At 40.4% G+C, this 19,956-nt stretch overlaps 1 protein-coding gene and 1 long non-coding RNA gene across 2 annotated transcripts; both read right to left on the bottom strand.

Moving 5' to 3' along the window:
* Positions 1-3,724: 3,724 nt before the first annotated feature.
* LOC120572947 (zinc finger protein 3-like) lies at positions 3,725-4,840 on the bottom strand (the record flags this gene model as incomplete). Its single annotated transcript, XM_039822481.1, has 1 exon — positions 3,725-4,840. A coding segment is annotated over one exon (522 nt), but the record flags the coding sequence as incomplete, so codon positions are not given.
* A 45-nt stretch (positions 4,841-4,885) lies between these two features.
* On the bottom strand, positions 4,886-19,196 carry LOC120573010. Its single transcript, XR_005641584.1, has 3 exons — positions 19,038-19,196; positions 18,561-18,648; positions 4,886-4,924 (listed from the first exon to the last, which is right to left on the bottom strand). It is a non-coding gene; the product is annotated as an uncharacterized LOC120573010 (long non-coding RNA).
* Positions 19,197-19,956: the final 760 nt, after the last annotated feature.

Raw genomic sequence — 19,956 nt, 5'->3', positions numbered from 1 at the left:
TCCTGACGCACCTGCTCTGCTCGCCGCTGCCTTGTTCTGCGGAGGTGTGGTTACAGGTTACATGCACTCTATGGTCCAAACAACTCCACACACACAGAGCTTGATCCCAGAATCACAAATCATCATCGACAAACAGCAACTAAGGACACCTGTCCCATCAGCCTTCCAGCTTTGCATTTTACTCTGTTGCTGCATAGCAGCTTGTAGCTATGAGTCTTGAAAAAGTCTTACTAGAACAGTGCATCGCGAAGCAGGGGGTTAGCATGTGCTAGCATGTTGGGAGCTACCAGTGGATCATTGCCGAAAGCTATCGAGCTACATCAGGCCCTTTTGAGGGTGAGAAGCTAGCAAAAAACAGCTATTTGGGCAGTATTGATGCATCCGTTATGTTGCCAGGTGAAATCAGTCCTCCGTGGGTCCCGAGCTGAGTCAACGCCGAGAGAAGATGAGGTCCTGGGCAGCCTCAGGGGGAAGGAGCCGTTTCAATCCGTCTTCGGTTCTAATAAGCAACTTGGCAGGGAAGCGCAATGTAGGTCTAAGGCTCAGGTTATAGAGCTGTTTCAGAACATGTCGGTATGCGGATCGTGGCTCGACCACCTCGGGTGGGTAGTCCTCAAAGATGTGGATCGGAATGCCCTTGTATGTCAGCTTGCCAAGAAGCCTTCGAGCCTCGCGTAAAACCAACTCCTGGGTCTGAAATCTGTGGAACTGCAACACAACAACTCAAGGTTATTCATAGGGGCTAGACCTCTGGGCTGGCGTTCGGTTAGATCTTTCCAGTTCCGGAGGAGAGTCCAGTATTTGTTCACAAAGGACCTCAGCTAGGAGCTGCACCGTGCACCGTTGAGGTTATCAGGGAGGCCGATGATTCTTACGTTATATCGTCTGTGTTGGTTTTCAAGATGGAGGAGTTTAGCATGTAGCTTATCATTCACCTCAGACACCACCGCTAGCTTAGCTTCCACATTTTTCATGTCCTGGCTCGTGGTGTTGGCAAGTGACTCCAGTGACGAAAGACGCTGTTGGTGATCCAATATAGTAGTCTGGACACTGTCTAGTCTTGCCTCAAGTTTGTGGTGTGGCGTGGTGCTGCCAAATATAGTTTAATATAAATGGTTCGTTATAGCGCTTTGGCTGAACTGTAAAGAAGGTTAGAGATGAAAAGGATGGAGCGAGGTGCGAACGCAGCCGCTTCACCACGCCACCTCACCGGAAGTCCCCTGAAGTAACTACTTTAACAAAGTTTACAACGCCACTAGGTATTTTTTGTTCAGTTTAATTGAAAATCAAAGTAAGATGAGCAATTTCAAGTTCTCGTTTTTACAGTGAACAAAACTCAAATCTTAACACATTCAGAGACAGAAAATACAAAGAGTTAATATAAAATGTAAATTATTAAATGAAAGGTCCACAAAGTAAGAAAAGATGTTAAACTACGAATAATACAAAAGAATATGTATAAGGCAGACAAAAACAAATAACGGGATCTTTAATAGATAATTCTCAACACAATGCTCACATTCTCTCATTTGGAGCTTTTGACCAAATTCCACAGCCTTCTTCAGCTCTTAAACTTCCCCCTGAATCCAACCAGCTGTTTTAATTTGACTGAAGTGTCAGACTGAAATCTGATCCACTGTAGAAGCCTGTGGGATACGGTTCAAAGCAGAGGGTTAAAACTATTTACATGAATGACAGGACTAACCCTTCAGAGGGAGTAGCCAGGATAACATCCATGGTGTTCAGAAGATAAAGTTACTGTTGGTCAGCCTTCAATGTGGAGAGAAGATCAGAGTATAACAACACAGCTATCAGGGCATGAGGAGGAGGAGGCAGGAGGAAACAGCTTGGCTCGGAATAGGCCTGTCACAATACCAAATCTTGCTGGACGATAAATCGTCCCAGAAATGATTGCGATAAACGATAATATTGTCGGTCGGAGACCATTTTCATCTAATATAATGCTAATGGCATAATAATGCAGGTACACCTTTTCAAAGATCAATAAACTTATTTCTAAAGAGTATTTAACACTGGAACTGGAAGACATTTTAAATATCAACAATATGTCTTTGATCTCCTTTAGTATGTCACCTTTCACGCTGTTTGACAGTTGTGGAATTGCCGTTTGTGACACGTACTGTATGTTCTCCGGGAAATTCATACTAGCTGTCAAATGTTGGCAGCATTCGTCAACTGTTTGTGCGATAGACTACAGACTCTGTACTATATTTAACAACAATTCATTAAACGGCAAATATTAAAGTTAAATAATAATATATAATTAATGAATTATATCTATCTATTTCTATGTGGCTATCTGCCACATGGCGAGTAAATAAAATAAAACAAAATAGTTCTGTTTTTCAGTCTTCATTTTGGCGAAGGCAGCTACACTCACCTAAAGGATTATTAGGAACACCCTACCAAGACCGTGTTTGACCCCTTTCGCCTTCAGAAGTGCTTTAATTCCTCGTGGCAATGATTCAACAAGGTGCTGGAAGCATTCTTTAGAAATGTTGGCCCATATTGAGAGGATAGCATCTTGCAGTTGATGGAGATTTGTGGGATGCACATCCAGGGCACGAAGCTCCCGTTCCACCACATCCCAAAGATGTTCTATTGGGTTGAGATCTGGTGACTGTGGGGGCCATTTTAGTATAGTGAACTCTTTGTCATGTTCAAGAAACCAATCTGAAATTATTGGAGCTTTGTGACATGGTGCATTATCCTGCTGGAAGTAGCCATCAGAGGATGGGTACATGGTGGTCATAAAGGGATGGACGTGGTCAGAAACCAAGCTCAGGTATGCTGTGGCATTTAAACAATGCCCAATTGGTACTACAGGGCCTAAAGTGTGCCAAGAAAACATTTCCCACACCATTACACCACCACCACCAGCCTGCACAGTGGTAACAAGGCGGATCCATGTTCTCATTCTGTTTACGCCAAATTCTGACTCTACCATCTGAATCTCTCAACAAAAATCGAGACTCATCAGACCAGGCAACATTTTTAAAGTCTTCAACTGTCCAATTTTGGTGAGCTTGTGCAAATTGTAGCCTCTTTTTCCTATTTTTAGTGGAGATGAGTGGTACCCGGTGGGGTCTTCTGCTGGTGTAGCCCATCCGCCTCAAGGTTGTGCGTGTTGTGGCTTCACAAATGGTTTGCTGCATACCTCGGTTGTAATGAGTGGTTACTTGGGTCAAAGTTGATCTTCTATCAGCTGGACTCAGTCGGCCCATTCTCCTCTGACCTCTAGCATCAACAAGGCATTTTCGCCCCCCAGGACTGCAGCATACTGGATGTTTTTCCTTTTTCAGACCCTTCTTTGTAAACTCTAGAAATGGTTGTGGGTGAGAATCCCAGTAACTGAGCAGACCAGCCCGTCTGGCACCAACAACCATGCCACGCTCAACGTTGCTTAGATCACCTTTCTTTCCCATTCTGACATTCAGTTTGGAGTTCAGGAGATAGTCTAGACCTGGACCACACTCCTAAATGCATTGAAGCAGCTGCCATGTGATTGTCTGATTAGATAATTGCATTAACGAGAAATCTTACAGGTGTTCCTAATAATCTTTAAGGTGAGTGTATTTTCTTCTGCCACACACACACACACACACACACACACACACACACACACACACACACACACACACACACACACACACACACCAGACCAGCCACCACATCACTTCTGTTTACTGATAGCTATCGTTTACCTCAGGCTAATTAATTAGCTAGTAAGTGGCCATTTTTGGTAGCCAACTTGCCAAAAGATAGAACACTGAAATTAAATGTTAACTGATCATTAACCATTGACCAACAAGCAGGTAACAGACTCTCAGTTCACCGCCGGGGAGCCTATGACACGCTGACAGGCTTGTACCGGTTAATGTTCTGTGCATTGTCAGACACATGCAGCACTTTCCTGAAAGCGCTTGCAAGACCGACAAGTCCACAGCAGCCCGTGGCGTTTATGTCCGAGCCTGTCTCCTCCTCCTCCACCTGCAGGTTGTCAGCTGTGTGGTTTGGAATGAAAGGGAGAAAACAGGACGCCGGGTAACACAGCGGAAGTAGCTCATATACTTTTTTTTTGACGCCGCCTTAACTGCAAAGTGCTGCGGGAAACCCTCCTCGAACTCTCTCAGCCAGGAGTAGTCCCGTCTCCCCACACAAAGACCATGCGCCTGACAAAGAGGGTTCACTCATTGTTACGCTAAGGAACCGAGAGTGGTCATCCAGTCTCTTTGGTAGAGAGAGAGAAAGAGAGAGAGAGAGAGAGAAGGAAAACAAACAAGCATGCACATGGAAATTATTGCATGTGAATGCGCTGGTGTTTAAGGTTACTACTCTGAGAAAACACTTTGCCACATTGTTCACACCAGTACGGCATCTCTCCAGTGTGAATGCGCTGGTGAGATTTAAGGTTACCACCACGAGAAAAAGTTTTACCACATTGTTCACACCAGTACGGCTTCTCTCCAGTGTGAATGCGTTGGTGAGATTTAAGGGTATCACCACGAGAAAAAGTCTTACCACATTGTTCACACCAGTATGGCTTCTCTCCAGTGTGAATGCGCTGGTGAGATTTAAGGTTAACACCATGAGAAAAGGTTTTCCCACATTGATCACAGCTGTACGGCTTCTCTCCAGTGTGAATGCGCTGGTGACATTTAAGGGTGTCACCACGAGAAAAAGTTTCACCACATTGGTCACAGCGGTACGGCTTCTCTCCAGTATGAATGCGTTGATGTATTTTTAGTTGTCCCTGTTGTGTGAAAGCTGCCCCACATAGATCACAGCGGTAAGGTTTCTCTCCAGTGTGAACTCTCTGATGAATCTTTAAATATCCTGATGTTGTGAAGGATTTGTCACAGTTCTGACAGTGGTGACGTTTTTCTCCTCTTCCTCTCGGTTTCTGTCAACAGACAGAAAAACAGAGAGAGTGAGTTAGTGAGGTGCCATGCTGTAGCGATCTATCTTAAACTAGAAACAACATTTAGAGCATGTCTGTGGAACATAGTTTGACTGATGCATTACCTTTCTTAATTATCTGCCGACATCCCCATTATGGAGTTGCATTATGGAGAATGTAAGAACCAGTGTTGGTTAGTTTGTGATAAATAAACTACTTTGATTAACATATGTGTGGCCTCCCTTTTTGTTGCCAGCCTTTAGACAGGTGGTAACAAATGGGGGATCATCCAGAATTATTAGTGCTGGGAAACTTGCAACGGTATCTTGTTAAGGCGGTTACACACACCGACCAGATAGCCAACCATCGACAGTAAAGCCAGTCGGACTGATCAATCTCCCCGAGTTGGTCCAAAGAGTTCCTCAGAGCACACCGAAGAGACGAGACGTAATACGTCTCCATAACAGCAGGCAGCGCTAATCTGTATGGTTGCCCAAAAAATTAAAACCGGCAGCTGATTGGATGAACGTGTCACATGGGTTTGTTTTCTCCGTCGTGGCGGCTCGATCAGAATACAATCTCTTTTTTATTTTTTTTATTTTTCATTTTTCAAGGAATCAAATTTCAGTGTTACCAATGCTTTGTTTCCTCCTATTTACAGTAACTATACACAACAGAACATGGGGAGCTATTATTTACAGAAAATTCCAAAAGATGCCATATTCCAAAAAAATAAAAAAATAAAATAAACACCTTTTAAAAGAAGTCTGGGCGTACTGGTTTAATGTAATCAATCCATTTACTCCATATTTGGAGGAAGTCTTCCCTTAATGCTCTTAAGGAGAAAGATAATTTTTCCATCACGTATATATTATGTATTATATCAATCCATTCCTTCACCGTGGGTGACTCTGGTTTTAACCATGTTCTGGTAATTACTTTTTTACTAGCTGCTAGGAGAATTAACAATAACTTCTTATCCTTTCTGTTCCACCTCTGAGGGGATATTACCAAAGTATAAAAATTCACGGGTAAAGTCAATCTGTACCCCAAAGACAGCCTTCAGAGCTTCTTTAATCTCTTGCCAGTACTGATTCAATTTCTGACATCCCCAAAAAATTTGATAATGGTTCGCTTCCATTTCCCCGCATGATCTCCAGGAGCTAGTACCCTTCCCCTGATGTTTATTCTGTGATGGCGAAATAAAAAACCTAATAACATTTTTCCAACAGAATTCTCTCCATGTGGCTGAGCTTGTGGATTGCCACTGTGCTCTACAAATTCTCCCCCAGTCTTCATCTGAAATATTTAAGTATCCTTCCCTTATCCACTTGTCCCTTATATAAAGAGTATTTTCGGGTAGATTTTGGAAAAAACCCTTATACAACTTTGAAATTATCTTTTTACATGGCAGGGCCTTGGATACCGCTAGGAAAACCTTTATTATTCCTGACTCAGCCCTTGCCAGTACTGGTTTAAATTGTACCCTCTAAATAATCCCTAACTTGAAGATATCTGTAAAAGTCACTTTGGTTAAGCCCAAATTTCTCCTTTAGTGAATCAAAGCTTTGGATTTTACCCTTGTCGAAAAGAGTGTAATGACTTGAGATTCCTAATTTAGCCCAAATACGAAATCGATTGTCTATTCTGTTTGGGATGAAATCAGTATCAAAAGGCACACCATCTTAATATTCTCGATGCGTCCTTCAAACCCCCCATTTTCATTGTCCGATGCCAAATTTTAAATGATACATTTATCAATGGGTTTGTTTCCTTAATCATTCTATTTCTTAGCTCGTTGTCTGCAATGATGGCAGATAACGGGGTTTCTTCCATCATCCCTCGCTCTATTTCAATCCATTTTGCTAGATAACCTGGACTACTCCAACAGACTAATGGCCGTAATTGGGCCGCGTAGTAATAATATTGTAGGCATGGGAGACTTAACCCACCATTTTCTTTGCTTAACTGTAACGTTTTAAATCTTATTCTGGGTTTTTAACCCTGCCATAAGAACCTAGAAATTAATTTATTCCACTCAAGAAATTGTTGGTTCGAGATTTCCACCGGAAGTGACTGATAGAGATACAATAATTTTGGTAGAATAATCATTCGCACTGAGTCGACTCTAGAACTTAGGCCAAATATGGGGATAAGGTTCCAACGTGTCAGGTCAGATTTTATTTTCTTAGTCAAAGGACCATAGTTTAAATCAAATAAATCTGAATAGTCTCCCGATATGTTAACTCCTAAGTAATTAATTGATTTACTATCCCATTTTAAATCATATTCTTTTCTTTAATTTGCCTAGGTGGATCATAATTTAGTGTTAGTACCTGGGTTTTGGAAACATTGAGTTTATAACCTGATATGGCCTCATACCCCTCAAGAAAGTTAAATAGTGTAGGGAGGGACTTTGTGGGTTGGCTCATATATACCAATATATCGTCCGCGAAGAGAGCTAATTTATGCTCTCCCGAATCCATTTCTACCCCTTTAATTGCGTGGTTCTGCCTAATCCATTGGCTTAGTGGTTCAATAAATAGGGCAAATAGAAGTGGAGAGATGGGGCATCCTCGTCTTAATTATTTCAGTAAAAGTTCTTGTGAAATCTAAATTTCGTTAATACCTTGTATAAAAAGTTCCATCTTACTGAGTCAAAGGCTTTCTCAGCATCTAAACTCACTAGAGCCGCTTCCACTTTGTGATTTGAAACGTGGCTAAGAACATGCAGGGTCCCTCTAATGTTATCAGCTGCTTGCCTTTGACAGATGAAGCCTGTTTGATCCAGATTAATGAGATCCGGGAGAATATTTTCTAGTCTTCGTGCTAAGATTGAGGTAAATAGTTTATAGTCAACATTTAGAACACTAATAGGGCGATAATTTCCACACTCCGATTTATCTTTTCCTTCTTTAGGAATGACAGAAATGATTGCTTCTCTCCATGAGGGTAGAATTTCCTTTTTTTGTAGTACCCAATTGAAAGCCTTTAGTAGAGACGGGTCCAGTTGCTCAAACATGGTTTTGTACCATTCAGCAGTGTAACCATCCGCCCCTGTCTTTAATCTAGTCACGGCTACTTTTAGCTCCTTCATAGTAATTTCTGCTAACAAAAATCTATTTTGTTCTTCTGACACTTCAGGCAAATCCATTGAGGCTAAAAATGCATCTATCTGCAAATCATTATTTTTAGGCTGCGAGTAGAGAGATTTATAAAAAATTTCAAAACTCTGCTGTATTTGCTCCAATTTACAATATATTTCCCCTGTTTGAGTATTCTTTATTTTATTGATCATTCTGTCTGCTTGTTGCTTTCTTAGTCGGTAAGATAACAATTTTAATGACTTCCCTCCTGTTTCATAGTATCTTTGTTTTAGGAATATAAGTTTATTCTCTAATTCTTTAGAGTATATATATCATCTATTTCTTTAACCGTTTTCTTAATATCTTGCTTCACCTTATGATTCATTGTAGCCCTATGTTCAATCTGCAATCTTTTCAATTTAATTTCAAGTTCCTGCATTTTCTGCCTTCTAAGTTTCTTTAAATGAGATGTGATGGCTATTATCTTGCCTTTACCTTATTAGCTCCTTCCTCCCCTCCCAAAGCATTGATGGTGTCACCTCCCCATTGTCGTTTATTTCCAAATATGATCTAATCTCGTTTTCTAAATTTAATTTGGTTTGGGGGTTATTTAAGATATCAGAGTTCATTCTCCAGACTGTGGATCTAGATTTCCTTTCTAAACACATCGACATGTAAATGGGACTATGATCAGAAATATCCATCGTACCCAATTCGCAGTGTTGGACCAAATGAAGATCCTTTTTAAAAAAGGTAAAGAAGTAATCTATTCTAGAGTAAGTCGCATGAGGATGAGAATAGTGAGAGTAGTCACGAGTTTTTGGATTCAGTTCTCTCCACACATCTATTATACCCATCTCTTTTAACAAGCCATTCACCTTTTTAATCAGTGGTTTTATTTCCATGGTATTTCTAGAGCAATCCAGACCCGGATTTAGGCGAATGTTAAAGTCACCTCCACAAATTAAAATTCCTTGAGCTTTAGTGATTATTAAATCAAACACGTCACGGTAGAAATTCCACTCTGAATTTGGGGGGGCATAAACATAAAAAAAAAAAAAAACGTACTAACCTTCCCTCTATTTTACCTGTTATAAGTACAAATCTTCCTTATCACTCTTTTCTGAAATATGTTCATAGTTCAGTTTTTTAGATATAAGTATGGCCACTCCTCTTTTTCGTGCTGGTTTATAGGATGCAAAAAATACCTCTTTAAAGCCCATTTTGATTAACTTAAGATGTTCAGCATCATTTAAATGAGTTTCTTGTAAGAAGACTACCTCTTCTCTTGCCTTCTTTAGCTTAGAGAAGATCTTTCCTCTTAACTGGATTGAGTACGACGTTGACATTAAATGAAACAATTTTCATGGAATAATAGTGGCAAAAGTGTCTTAACATACAGCATCCCCTTTGACAGCACTGACGTTAACTCAAACAAATTAACAAAAAACAAGTCTAAATTCCTTATTAAACATAGAAAGGATACAAAGTGAAATTCCATAATCGAAGTCGTTACCTCGACTTCTGATGAGCCATCACTAGTAGCCTGCAAGGGAAGCCCCTCTTCATAGGGTTTTAGAAGGGGCCCTTGTGGATAGCAGATATGATCAAAGTCATTCGAGCTAGCTGTACTGCATGTCCCGATTTTTTAAAACTGCGCTGAAATAACTAGGTTGTAAGTCTCTCTCAAATTGACGGCTCCCTGTCTCTCCTTCCTCTTGATAAGTTCCAACGGGAGTCGCGACCGAGCAGCGATTATCAAGATTAGGAACTTGTGTCTTTTCTTCGGAAAGTCTGCAACTTCTCCCTGAATGTTGGCCTTCTCCTCTGTTGGGGATCGCGGATATCCTTACCTCGGCCGCCTTTGTCCCTGATAGGCATTATCAATGAGGGGCACCAGTTGACCATTGACCTTCTGTTTTACGTTGTTGTTTTTGCTAAATCCAACTTGTATCGGCAGCAGTGTTGGGCAGTAACGATACTAGTTTACCTACTTCTCAGGAGCATCACTGTTTTCTGTATCAAACAGCTTTTCAGAAGCTTACCTCTTTTATTGAGAAAGTAATGTGGTATTGTCTACTCATGCTATATTTCCGCAAGCATTTCTGAAGCTCAAGCACAGCAGAGCTTGTTGAAATAAAACTGCTGAGGATCAGTGAAGCCACTGACAAACACAGGCGCATATGTCATGATCATGGATGTTTAAAAAAAATTGCTTTGATGTATGTTAAGGTTCTCAGTCATCCAGGATATAGTATCCAAGAAAGGTCCATATCAAGGGCAACTGGACTTGGTTAAAGGTTGTTTAAAACATTTCGTCTAGCACAGAAAGACAAACTCAAAAAGACAGTGGATTTTTTTGTTCCTAAAAAGATCAATACATTTTTTGGGGGTGTATTAGGCCACGCCCATTTTAACCAATCAGTACACCATTGTATGTGTGGCCTCAGGAGTGGCCCTAGATCAAACACTTCAAATTTGGTACAGACTGCATGGGCAGTTCATATAGAGATATATACTTTTTGTACGTGGGATGAAAACAAATCTCAGGATTCTCATTGATAGTATTTAATTTGGATGAGATATCCAAAGGTTTGTTTTGGTTCTCTATCTACAATTTTTTGTAGATATTAGTTCAACAACTGAAAAGAACTGTTGTTACTATCTGCTCCTCACCACGGCCCTTCTCAGTTGCTGCGTGCAAATCACTCCGCCCAAGTGGCAGTGCTTCGTCTTCTGAGAATATAGTTATTTGTACACACTGTGACTATACAAATCACAACATGTAAATAGGAAAATGTTGGCGTTATTTTGTCACTTACTGGGAGCAGTACTGCCCTACTAAGGCAAAAGACCTTAACTCACCAGAGTGTGAAACAAAAAATGACTTTAAAATTATCTTAATGTACTGACAATTGAGTTATTATGTATAATATTGTAATTTTCACATTTTGTAGTGTATACCTGTATTAATCCATCTACAAAAAAAATGTTAAGCTCAAATTTGACCTTTGAACCTATTTCAGAAATTACTGTATTCTGCCTTAGCATTGCCCACAATCAGTCATACCAAGGCAAAAGACCTAACTTCTATTTCATAGCACAATGTTATGATAACCATGATACATTTTCCTTAAAATGTAAGCAATATTAACCCTATTGGACTCACTATAATAAAAATGGCTTCACATTTATGAACATCATATGAAAATGATATATCAAAAAGTTTTTTCTGTATTTCATACTCCTACTAGTACCACACAGGCAGACGCATGATTGATTCACACACTCTCTCTGACAGATGTCAGAATTAAGCATGAGTGTTTTGATGTTTTAATGCATATAAAGCATGTTCTTCTGTTTGGATATGAGGCACTAATTTAGACTCATTTCAAGAATGAAGAAGTGAATAGAAAGATGCCATCATTCACGTGTATATTAAGTAGCCACGTTGGTTTGTTTTGATCTTATAATACATCAATAAATGGTCCGGCAGAGGGGATGGTTAGTTTAGCCAGCAGTTAAGTTTACAAGAATTTGTCAAAATTTCAAGATTTGTGGCAAACTAAGATAAACAGTTAGACTACAGACAGCTTTTGTTTTAGGTTGTCAAAATTCGCTATTTTGAGTAGAGCTGTGTCTGTGTAAACAGCGCAGTGGACGAGAGTGGACTGCGCCCAGACAGAGATTGAAATATATGGCTTCCTACATGTGTATGCCTGTAGACAGGTGAGTGGGTATTGATACATATTTACTTTTAGGTTTTATTGTACCCTACTTACAGTAACAAGCGTAGCAGTATCTTTCCCAGTCAGATACATGTGCTGTGTCAGCGTCATCCTCTGCTGTGTGTGTGCGTTTGTGTGTGTGTGTAGCCCACACACAAACTTTTGCACATCTTGTCCAATGAAATACTATCAACGTGAATCCTGAGATTTTTGTTTTCATTCCCACTCTGAGTCTCTTGAACAATTCTGTTGACTATTGGCCATTAGGTGGCGCTACAGACACAAAAAGTATATCTCATGAACAGCTCATGCGATCTGAGTGCTCAATGTAGCGCCACTCATACAATTGTGTACTGATTGGCAGGGCTGCACTGGCCATCTGGCATACCAGGCATTTTCCCGGTCAGCCAACGCACTTTTGGGCCAAATCACCGATATCATTTATAGGCCTTTTTTTGGCCCATAAAGAACTGACAGCGGCCCATTGGTTAATTTTCTTTATTGGGACTGGCCTGACCCAATCAAATCCAGGAATCCCCCATCCCGGCCCTGAGACACGAGCTGTCATAGTTATGCTTATGCTGGAAGTTTAGCATCCACGTTAAAATGGACCTACGACCACCAAAAGTGCAAGGGAAGTGCAGAGAAATTACGGGAGAAAAAGATTAATGGGAAGCATCTTTCGTGATCACAGCACGACTATGGTAGCAGGTACTATGAAAGGCCACAAATCCGCGTAGGGTGGTTGGTTGGCAAGGCAAGGCAAGGTAGCTTTATTTGTATAGCACATTTCAGCAACATGGCAATTCAAAGTGCTTCACATAGAAATGATTAAAATGCAAGAATAGAAGTTACAGTGCAGAACAAGAAACGAAACATTAAGCAGTTAAAAACATTTAAAAATATGAAAGCAGATAAAATACAAGATGTTATGGTGCTAGTATGGGACAATGTATAAGCCGTTGCTATATACACGTAATCTACCCGCAATCCTTGCCCTTCCCAGAACGGGCCGGTTCCACCGGTCTAACTTTTAATTTCTCTTTATATGCTTATATCGATTTTCATACAGTTTCAACAATGCAACTCAATAGAAATGAATAATTATTTAAAGAAAGGCAACATCAAAAAGAAAAGTCTTCAGCCCTGATTTAAATAAACAGAGATGCAGCGGATCTGCAGTTATCTGGAAGTTTGTTCCAGATATGTGGAGCATAAAAACTGAAAGCTGCTTTACCCTGTTCAGTTCTGACCTGTCCCAGACGACCTGAGAGGTCTGGGTGGGTCAAAGTTTACTAGCAGATCAGAAATGTATTTTGGACCTAAACCGTTTAGTGTTTTATAAACTAGCAAAAGTATTTTGAAATCTATTCTTTGAGGCACAGGTAGCCAGTGTAGAGAATCCAGAAATGGAGTGATGTGATCCACTTTCTTGGTCTTAGTGAGGACTCAAGCAGCAGTGTTCTGAATTAGCTGCAGCTAAGTCTACTGAAGATAAAAGCATGGACAAGTTTTTCCAAATCCTGCTGAGACATAAGTCCTTTAACCCTTGATATATTGTTAAGGTGATAATAGGCTGACTTTGTAATTGTTTTAATGTGGCTGTTAAAATTCAGGTCTGCATCCATGACTACACCAAGATTTCTGGCTTTGTCTGTTGTTTTTAACATTGTCGTTTGAAGCTGAGTGCTGACTTTTAATTGTTCCTCTTTTGCTCCAAAAACAACACAGTTTTTTCTTCATTTAATTTAAGAAAGTTCTGGCACATCCAGTCGTTAATTTGTTCAATGCACTTAGTCAGATGTTGTATTAGACTATAGTCCCCTGGCGATAAGGTTATGTAAATTTGTGTGTCATCCGCATAACTATGGTAACTGATTTTGTTGTTTTCCATAATCTGAGCCAGTGGAAGCATGTAGATGTTGAACAGAAGAGGCCCCAGAACTGAGCCTTGGGGAACTCCACACATCATATTTGTATGCTCAGATACATTATTACCTATAGATACAAAGTAGTCCCTATTCTTTAAATAACACTCAAACCACTTTAGTACTGAGCCAGAAAGGCCAACCCAGTTTTCCAATCAGTCTAGTAATATGTCATGGTCGACCGTGTCAAATGCAAAGATCAAGTAATACTAAGACTGAAGTTTTGCCACTATCTGTGTTTAAGTGGATGTCATTAAAGACTTTAACAAGAGCTGTCTCAGTGCTGTGGTGTGTGCGAAAACCAAACTGGAAGGCATGAAAAGGTTGAGTTGTTGAGAAACCATTGATGATTTTACTTAAAAATGGAAGGTTTGATATCGGCCTATAGTTGCTCATTAGTGACGTGTCTAGATTGTTCTTTTTTAGGAGTGGCTTGATGACTGCAGTTTTTAGGGCCTGTGGGAAGATACCTGAGAAAAGAGACGCGTTTACAATCTGTAGAAGATCTGAAGCCAAACAATTCAAAACATTTTTGAAAAGGCCCGTTAGTAGAATATCATATCAATATCTATCTATCTATCTATCTATCTATCTATCTATCTATCTATCTATCTATCTATCTATCTATCTATCTATCTATCTACACATACCCACATACATACACTCATAACATAGAATGCACGCATATTCTAAGAGGACTGTCTGCAGGGAATGTGTCTGACCAATCACCAAAAGTGCCAGGGCCAATTTCTTTTGTCCCTGCTGATTGGTCGAAATGGGGATGGCCTAATACATGCCCAAAAAAATACCTATATACTTTTATACCTCAGACTATCAGGAAGCAAAACAAGCACTTTAAACTACATTTTCATAAAAGAAAAATTATTTTTTCATTTTTCAGATATTTGAGCAAATTACTTTTAATTTTAGTTTGCATCGCCAGCTGTAAGTCATGACTGGTTTTCAAGATGGCGGCCACATGTAAACATAAATGCGAGTGTCTTTATAATTAAAAAGTTCTCAATGCTTTGGTTAACATTTAGGGACCCTCATTATGCTACCGTGGAAGTTTGGCGATATTTTGAGCCTTTTTAGTAGTACAAAATAACGATCTGTTTTTACTTTCCCTGTGCACCGGAAGACTAGCGTTGTTAGCTAATCAGTGGTCCGCGCTCGTTTATTTCAAGCTACAAACACATCCGATTAGCATGAAATCATGTCCCAGAGAGCAATCGGAATTGTCCTTTAAGGTGGGTATGAGCACTGTAATTTCCATTTTTATGGATGAAATAAACTTGACTTGACTTACATACATTACGTATGTACGTACATTGTACAGAGTGAGTTAGTAAGGCGCCATGGTGGAGCGAGCTATGTAAACCAGAAACAACATTTAGAGCATGTCTGTGTCTGTGTTCAAGTTTGACTGATGCATTACCACCCTATCAGCCTTTTTGTTGCCGGCCTTGATCCAGGCGGTAACAAATGGGGGATCGCCAATGTTTTTTGCTGTACGCCATTTTTGGCTTTTAGGCGTACATACACTTATAGTAAATATCCTACGCACAGATTTATAAATGAGACCCCTGGACTCTTATCCAGCATGTAAAATTGTAGGTAGATTATGTTAAGTGAATTTACAACAGTTTCCTGTGTAATGGCGATTGCACAAAATGGCCGCCAAGCAAACCCCGTCCTACAAAAAGACAAAACCTTTGCTATATGGCATCATGTAAGTCTTGACATGCGGCTGATCCAACTTGAGTTTTAAGAAGTTCCATACCTGTAAAGGGCCTAAAATAGTGTGTTGTCACATGCCTTAGAGCTATCAAAAACGTCTTCTCAAATTAAGTCACATTAGTTGGAGGATTATAACAACCAAAAATGAGACAAATTCAATATACCCCATAAGAGAAATTCGAAACTATTTGCACAAAATACATGAAAAATGCATAAAATTCATAATGTTTGACTTTCGGTTGGGCGGAGCTAATTTAAGCAAAATGAAAATATGTCAGAAAGGATGTGAGCAATGTGTTTACCATAATTTGTAAATATCTGTGCAAAAATGTCCAAATTAAAGCCTTCCGTGTTGTAATAATGATAAACTAAAAAATTATTTCTTCATTACTTCATCATGTTTGTGCCCCTTCAAATAAAGTACTAACCTGCTCCATCTGGAATAATTAATACATAGGATATGATTAATGGTGGCATTACACGTCATTCAGCTGACGCTTTTATCCGACTTACAATTAAGTGTGTTCAACCCTGAAGGTGCAAACTCCAGACAACAAGGAGTAAGTGAAAGTACATTAGCTTTAATAAGTCAAACTTTTCTTTATCCGAGGTGTAGTCAGAAGAGATGTGTTTTTAGCCTTCGGCATAGGCAACAATCATCTTTGGGACCCCGCAAATAAAGTCAGCCATGCGGTCTATTTAGGCATATCATTTTGGAAAGTGTGCGCAGACATTAAGAAGTTGTCTCTGTATGTGTGGGTGTTACCTGTGTGTGTGTGTGTGTGTGTGTGTGTGTGTGTATATGTGTGTGTGTTACCTGTGTCTGCAGCGTCTCAGGAACCTCATGATCTTCCGCGCTGCCTGGTCTTGTTTCTTCGTCAGGAACGACCCCCTGATGGACAAACAATCATCAAAATATATATATAAAAAATACCTGCTGTCAAAACTCAACAACAATCAACTCTTAAATTAATCTGCAACTATTGGTGTAACTCATTTTGTATGATAAAATGGGTAAACATTAATAAGCCTACTTGACAGTCCTTCCAGAAAAATGGAGTTTCTTTGTGATTGTTGGGGGCAAAAATCCTTTTGGATTATGCGGCACATTTTCTTAAAAAGTGCGATGGAATATTCGGGATATTTATGCAATTTTATGCGCTGAAATTGCGGGAACTTGCAAAAACTGCTATTTGATGAAAAAGAGAAAAAAAACGATTCCTCCCGCGAATTTCAAAAAAATGCGGCCCCCGCATAAATATGCAGACTTTGGCTAATTATGCATTGAATTATGCGATCACATAATCACGTTTTTCTGGAGGGACTTCTTGACTGATCTTGTCCCCAGGTATTAATGTTTAACTGCTTTATTGTTGTGAATAGAAGCTATAAAATGCATCTGCAGTATACTGTAACTTTGTGTAAATTCAGTGACCCTTAGTATCATTTTGCCAACCCACTCCTTTAATTCTGAATACATTTAATTTAATGCCACCTGTAGTCATATCTTATTTATCAATGTTAAATATGGACCACTTTATTTTAAGAGGCACAAACATGAAGAAGTAATGTTTAGGTTATCATGATTACACAACTATAATTCATCACAATATACGAACACTGCTGTGACTGATCAGTATTTTGAAGAAGACATGATCATCATTAATAAATGAGAAATCATGACGATTCAAATACCTTAATTGATGCATTAATTAACAAATTGTCCCTGCATTAAGTCATACTATTAATGCTTGTACATTACTGATAGTTTATCAAGTACTACATTAATTAATTCATGTTTTTAATGGACCCTTATAATAAACTGTTACCAGTCATTGGCCTTAGCAATAAACCAGCTGTTCTTTAATGTCACCAACTGTCTTTTTGTCTATTCTATCTAAAGTAAAGAGGAGATCCATGGAGCATACAATGATTAAACACTTGGAGTCAAATGGCGCTTTTCCATTACATGGTACCTACTCGCCTCGCCTCAACTCTATTCGCCTTTTTTGGTTTTCCATTACGAAAAAAAGTACCTGGTACCTGCTAACAGGTACTTTTTGTAGTACCTCCTCAGTCGAGGTTCCAAGCGAGCTGAGGCGAGCCGAGAAGGTGACGTGAAACCCTGCAGGCTGCTGATTGGTCGGAGAGAATCGTCACTGATCACTGCATTGCTAGCGAGAGACGCCATTTTTAAATAGTTTAGCCAGCGGTGGTTTTTTTTGCTGCCGGAGGCTCCACGCAGAGCTTTCTCCGTAGCATACAAGTGGCCTGATGGTTATACTGGTGCACTGGTGTGTGTCGAGTCGCCGTGTGTGTGTGTGTGTGTGTGTGTGTGTCTCGAGTCGCCGTGTGTGTGTAGCTGGTGAGCGAGGGAGAAGTGAGAGAGTGACAGCGATTAGCTCCGCAGCGAGTAGAGACTCTAGAGTCATATAGTGAGTGTGTGTGTGTGGTAAAGTGAGTGAGAGAGTGATGGCGAGTAGTGACTCTAGAGTCATATAGTGAGTTTGTGTGTGTGGTAAAGTGAGTGAGAGAGTGATGGCGAGTAATGACTCTAGAGTCATATAGTGAGCGTGTGTGGTAAAGTGAGTGAGAGAGTGATGGCGAGTAGTGACTCTAGAGTCATATAGTGAGAGTGTGTGTGTGGTAAAGTGAGTGAGAGAGTGATGGCGAGTAGTGACTCTAGAGTCATATAGTGAGAGTGTGTGTGTGGTAAAGTGAGTGAGAGAGTGATGGCGAGTAGTGACTCTAGAGTCATATAGTGAGTGTGTGTGTGTGGTAAAGTGAGTGAGAGAGTGATGGCGAGTAGTAACTCTAGAGTCATATAGTGAGTGTGTGTGGTAAAGTGAGTGAGAGAGTGATGGCGAGTCATATAGTGAGAGAAACAAAGAGTCTTCCCTGTTCTTTCTGACCACGGTGGGAAATCTAGAGCAGGAGAAGTTAGCTATCTTGTTGATTTCATGTTGTTTACGGAGAAGGAGAACCAGGAAATGAGTCGGGGGAAATGCAACGCTACCAAGCCACGCCCACGGCAGTCGCTATGACGACCAGCCACGCTGAGGCGGTACTAAAATCTGCAATGGAAAAGGGACACACAGTGCACCGAGTCGAGGCGAGTAGGTACCATGTAATGGAAAAACACCATTAGTGATCTCACCTTTTGTGGAGAACTCATTCTTGTTCTTCAGGGGGAACTAATTCAGACGGACGTCCTGAAGTCAGAAGGGTCTCGTCCCACAGATGAGCTGTGAAGACAACAACCAGAGACACACCATGAGACAGGAGACACTCCACACTAGAACATCACTATACTCATATACTATCAGCTGATCACCACACAGAGACACACCATGAGACAGGAGACACTCCACACTAGAACATCACTATACTCATATACTATCAGCTGAACAAGTGGCTCTTTTCCAGGTTTTTCTTCACATTGGGAACCATGTTTTTGTTTTAATAATCTGAAAAGTTACAAAGTAGTAAGTATAAAGTAGAATAACATGGAAATACTTAAGTAATAGTACCTCTGAATTGTCCTAAAGCAGAGAGCAGTTGAGTAAAATACTTTCCACCCCTACTGTTGTGAAGCAGCTGCTGTAAACAAACAGTTAAACTCTCAGTTTCTCACCGATTCTTCCAACGTGTTGACTCCACAAGATTTCCACGCTTTACTTCTCAGAAACAGCCAACAAGAGGAGAGGAAACAGCCAACAAGAGAGGAGAGGAAACAGCCAACAAGAGGAGAGGAAACAGCCAACAAGAGAGGAGGAAACAGCCAACAAGAGAGGGGAGGAAACAGCCAACAAGAGGAGAGGAAACAGCCAACAAGAGAGGAGGAAACAGCCAACAAGAGAGGAGAGGAAACAGCCAACAAGAGGAGAGGAAACAGCCAACAAGAGAGGGGAGGAAACAGCCAACAAGAGGAGAGGAAACAGCCAACAAGAGAGGGGGAAACAGCCAACAAGAGGAGAGGAAACAGCCAACAAGAGAGGAGGAAACAGCCAACAAGAGAGGAGAGGAAACAGCCAACAAGAGGAGAGGAAACAGCCAACAAGAGAGGGGAGGAAACAGCCAACAAGAGGAGAGGAAACAGCCAACAAGAGAGGAGAGGAAACAGCCAACAAGAGGACTTGAGTCTTGATCCAATGAAGCAGAAATGAGTCAGGCAGAAGTTGGTCCTGGTTTTCAGATACAGAGAACTAAGTTTACCTCATGGGGGAGGACGGGGGGGGGGGGGTTCGGACTCTTTAACCCAGGGAAAAACATGAGACACGTGTTACTCCCCCCTCCATAAGCCTCACAATGGTTTGGTCTGCTGCCTACCATCCCCCAACACACAATATTAATACATAGTCAATACACCTAAATTATCTGACATTATACCTCATTTCTGAGCTTAAAAAAATTCAGTAATTATGAATTATTTTGACTAATAGTTCAGAGGATGTTGAATGGATCACAGACTGGTATTGGTCAGTAAGTTTTAAGTTTAGTCAGAATATTATTATAACAATGATGATCTTTGATATCAATGTACTTTTATGTTT

This window comes from Perca fluviatilis, chromosome 14 (assembly GCF_010015445.1).
Source record: "Perca fluviatilis chromosome 14, GENO_Pfluv_1.0, whole genome shotgun sequence".
Lineage (NCBI taxonomy): Eukaryota > Metazoa > Chordata > Actinopteri > Perciformes > Percidae > Perca > Perca fluviatilis.
Note: the sequence above shows the minus strand (reverse complement) of the source record. Positions and strands in the feature narration are given on the sequence as shown.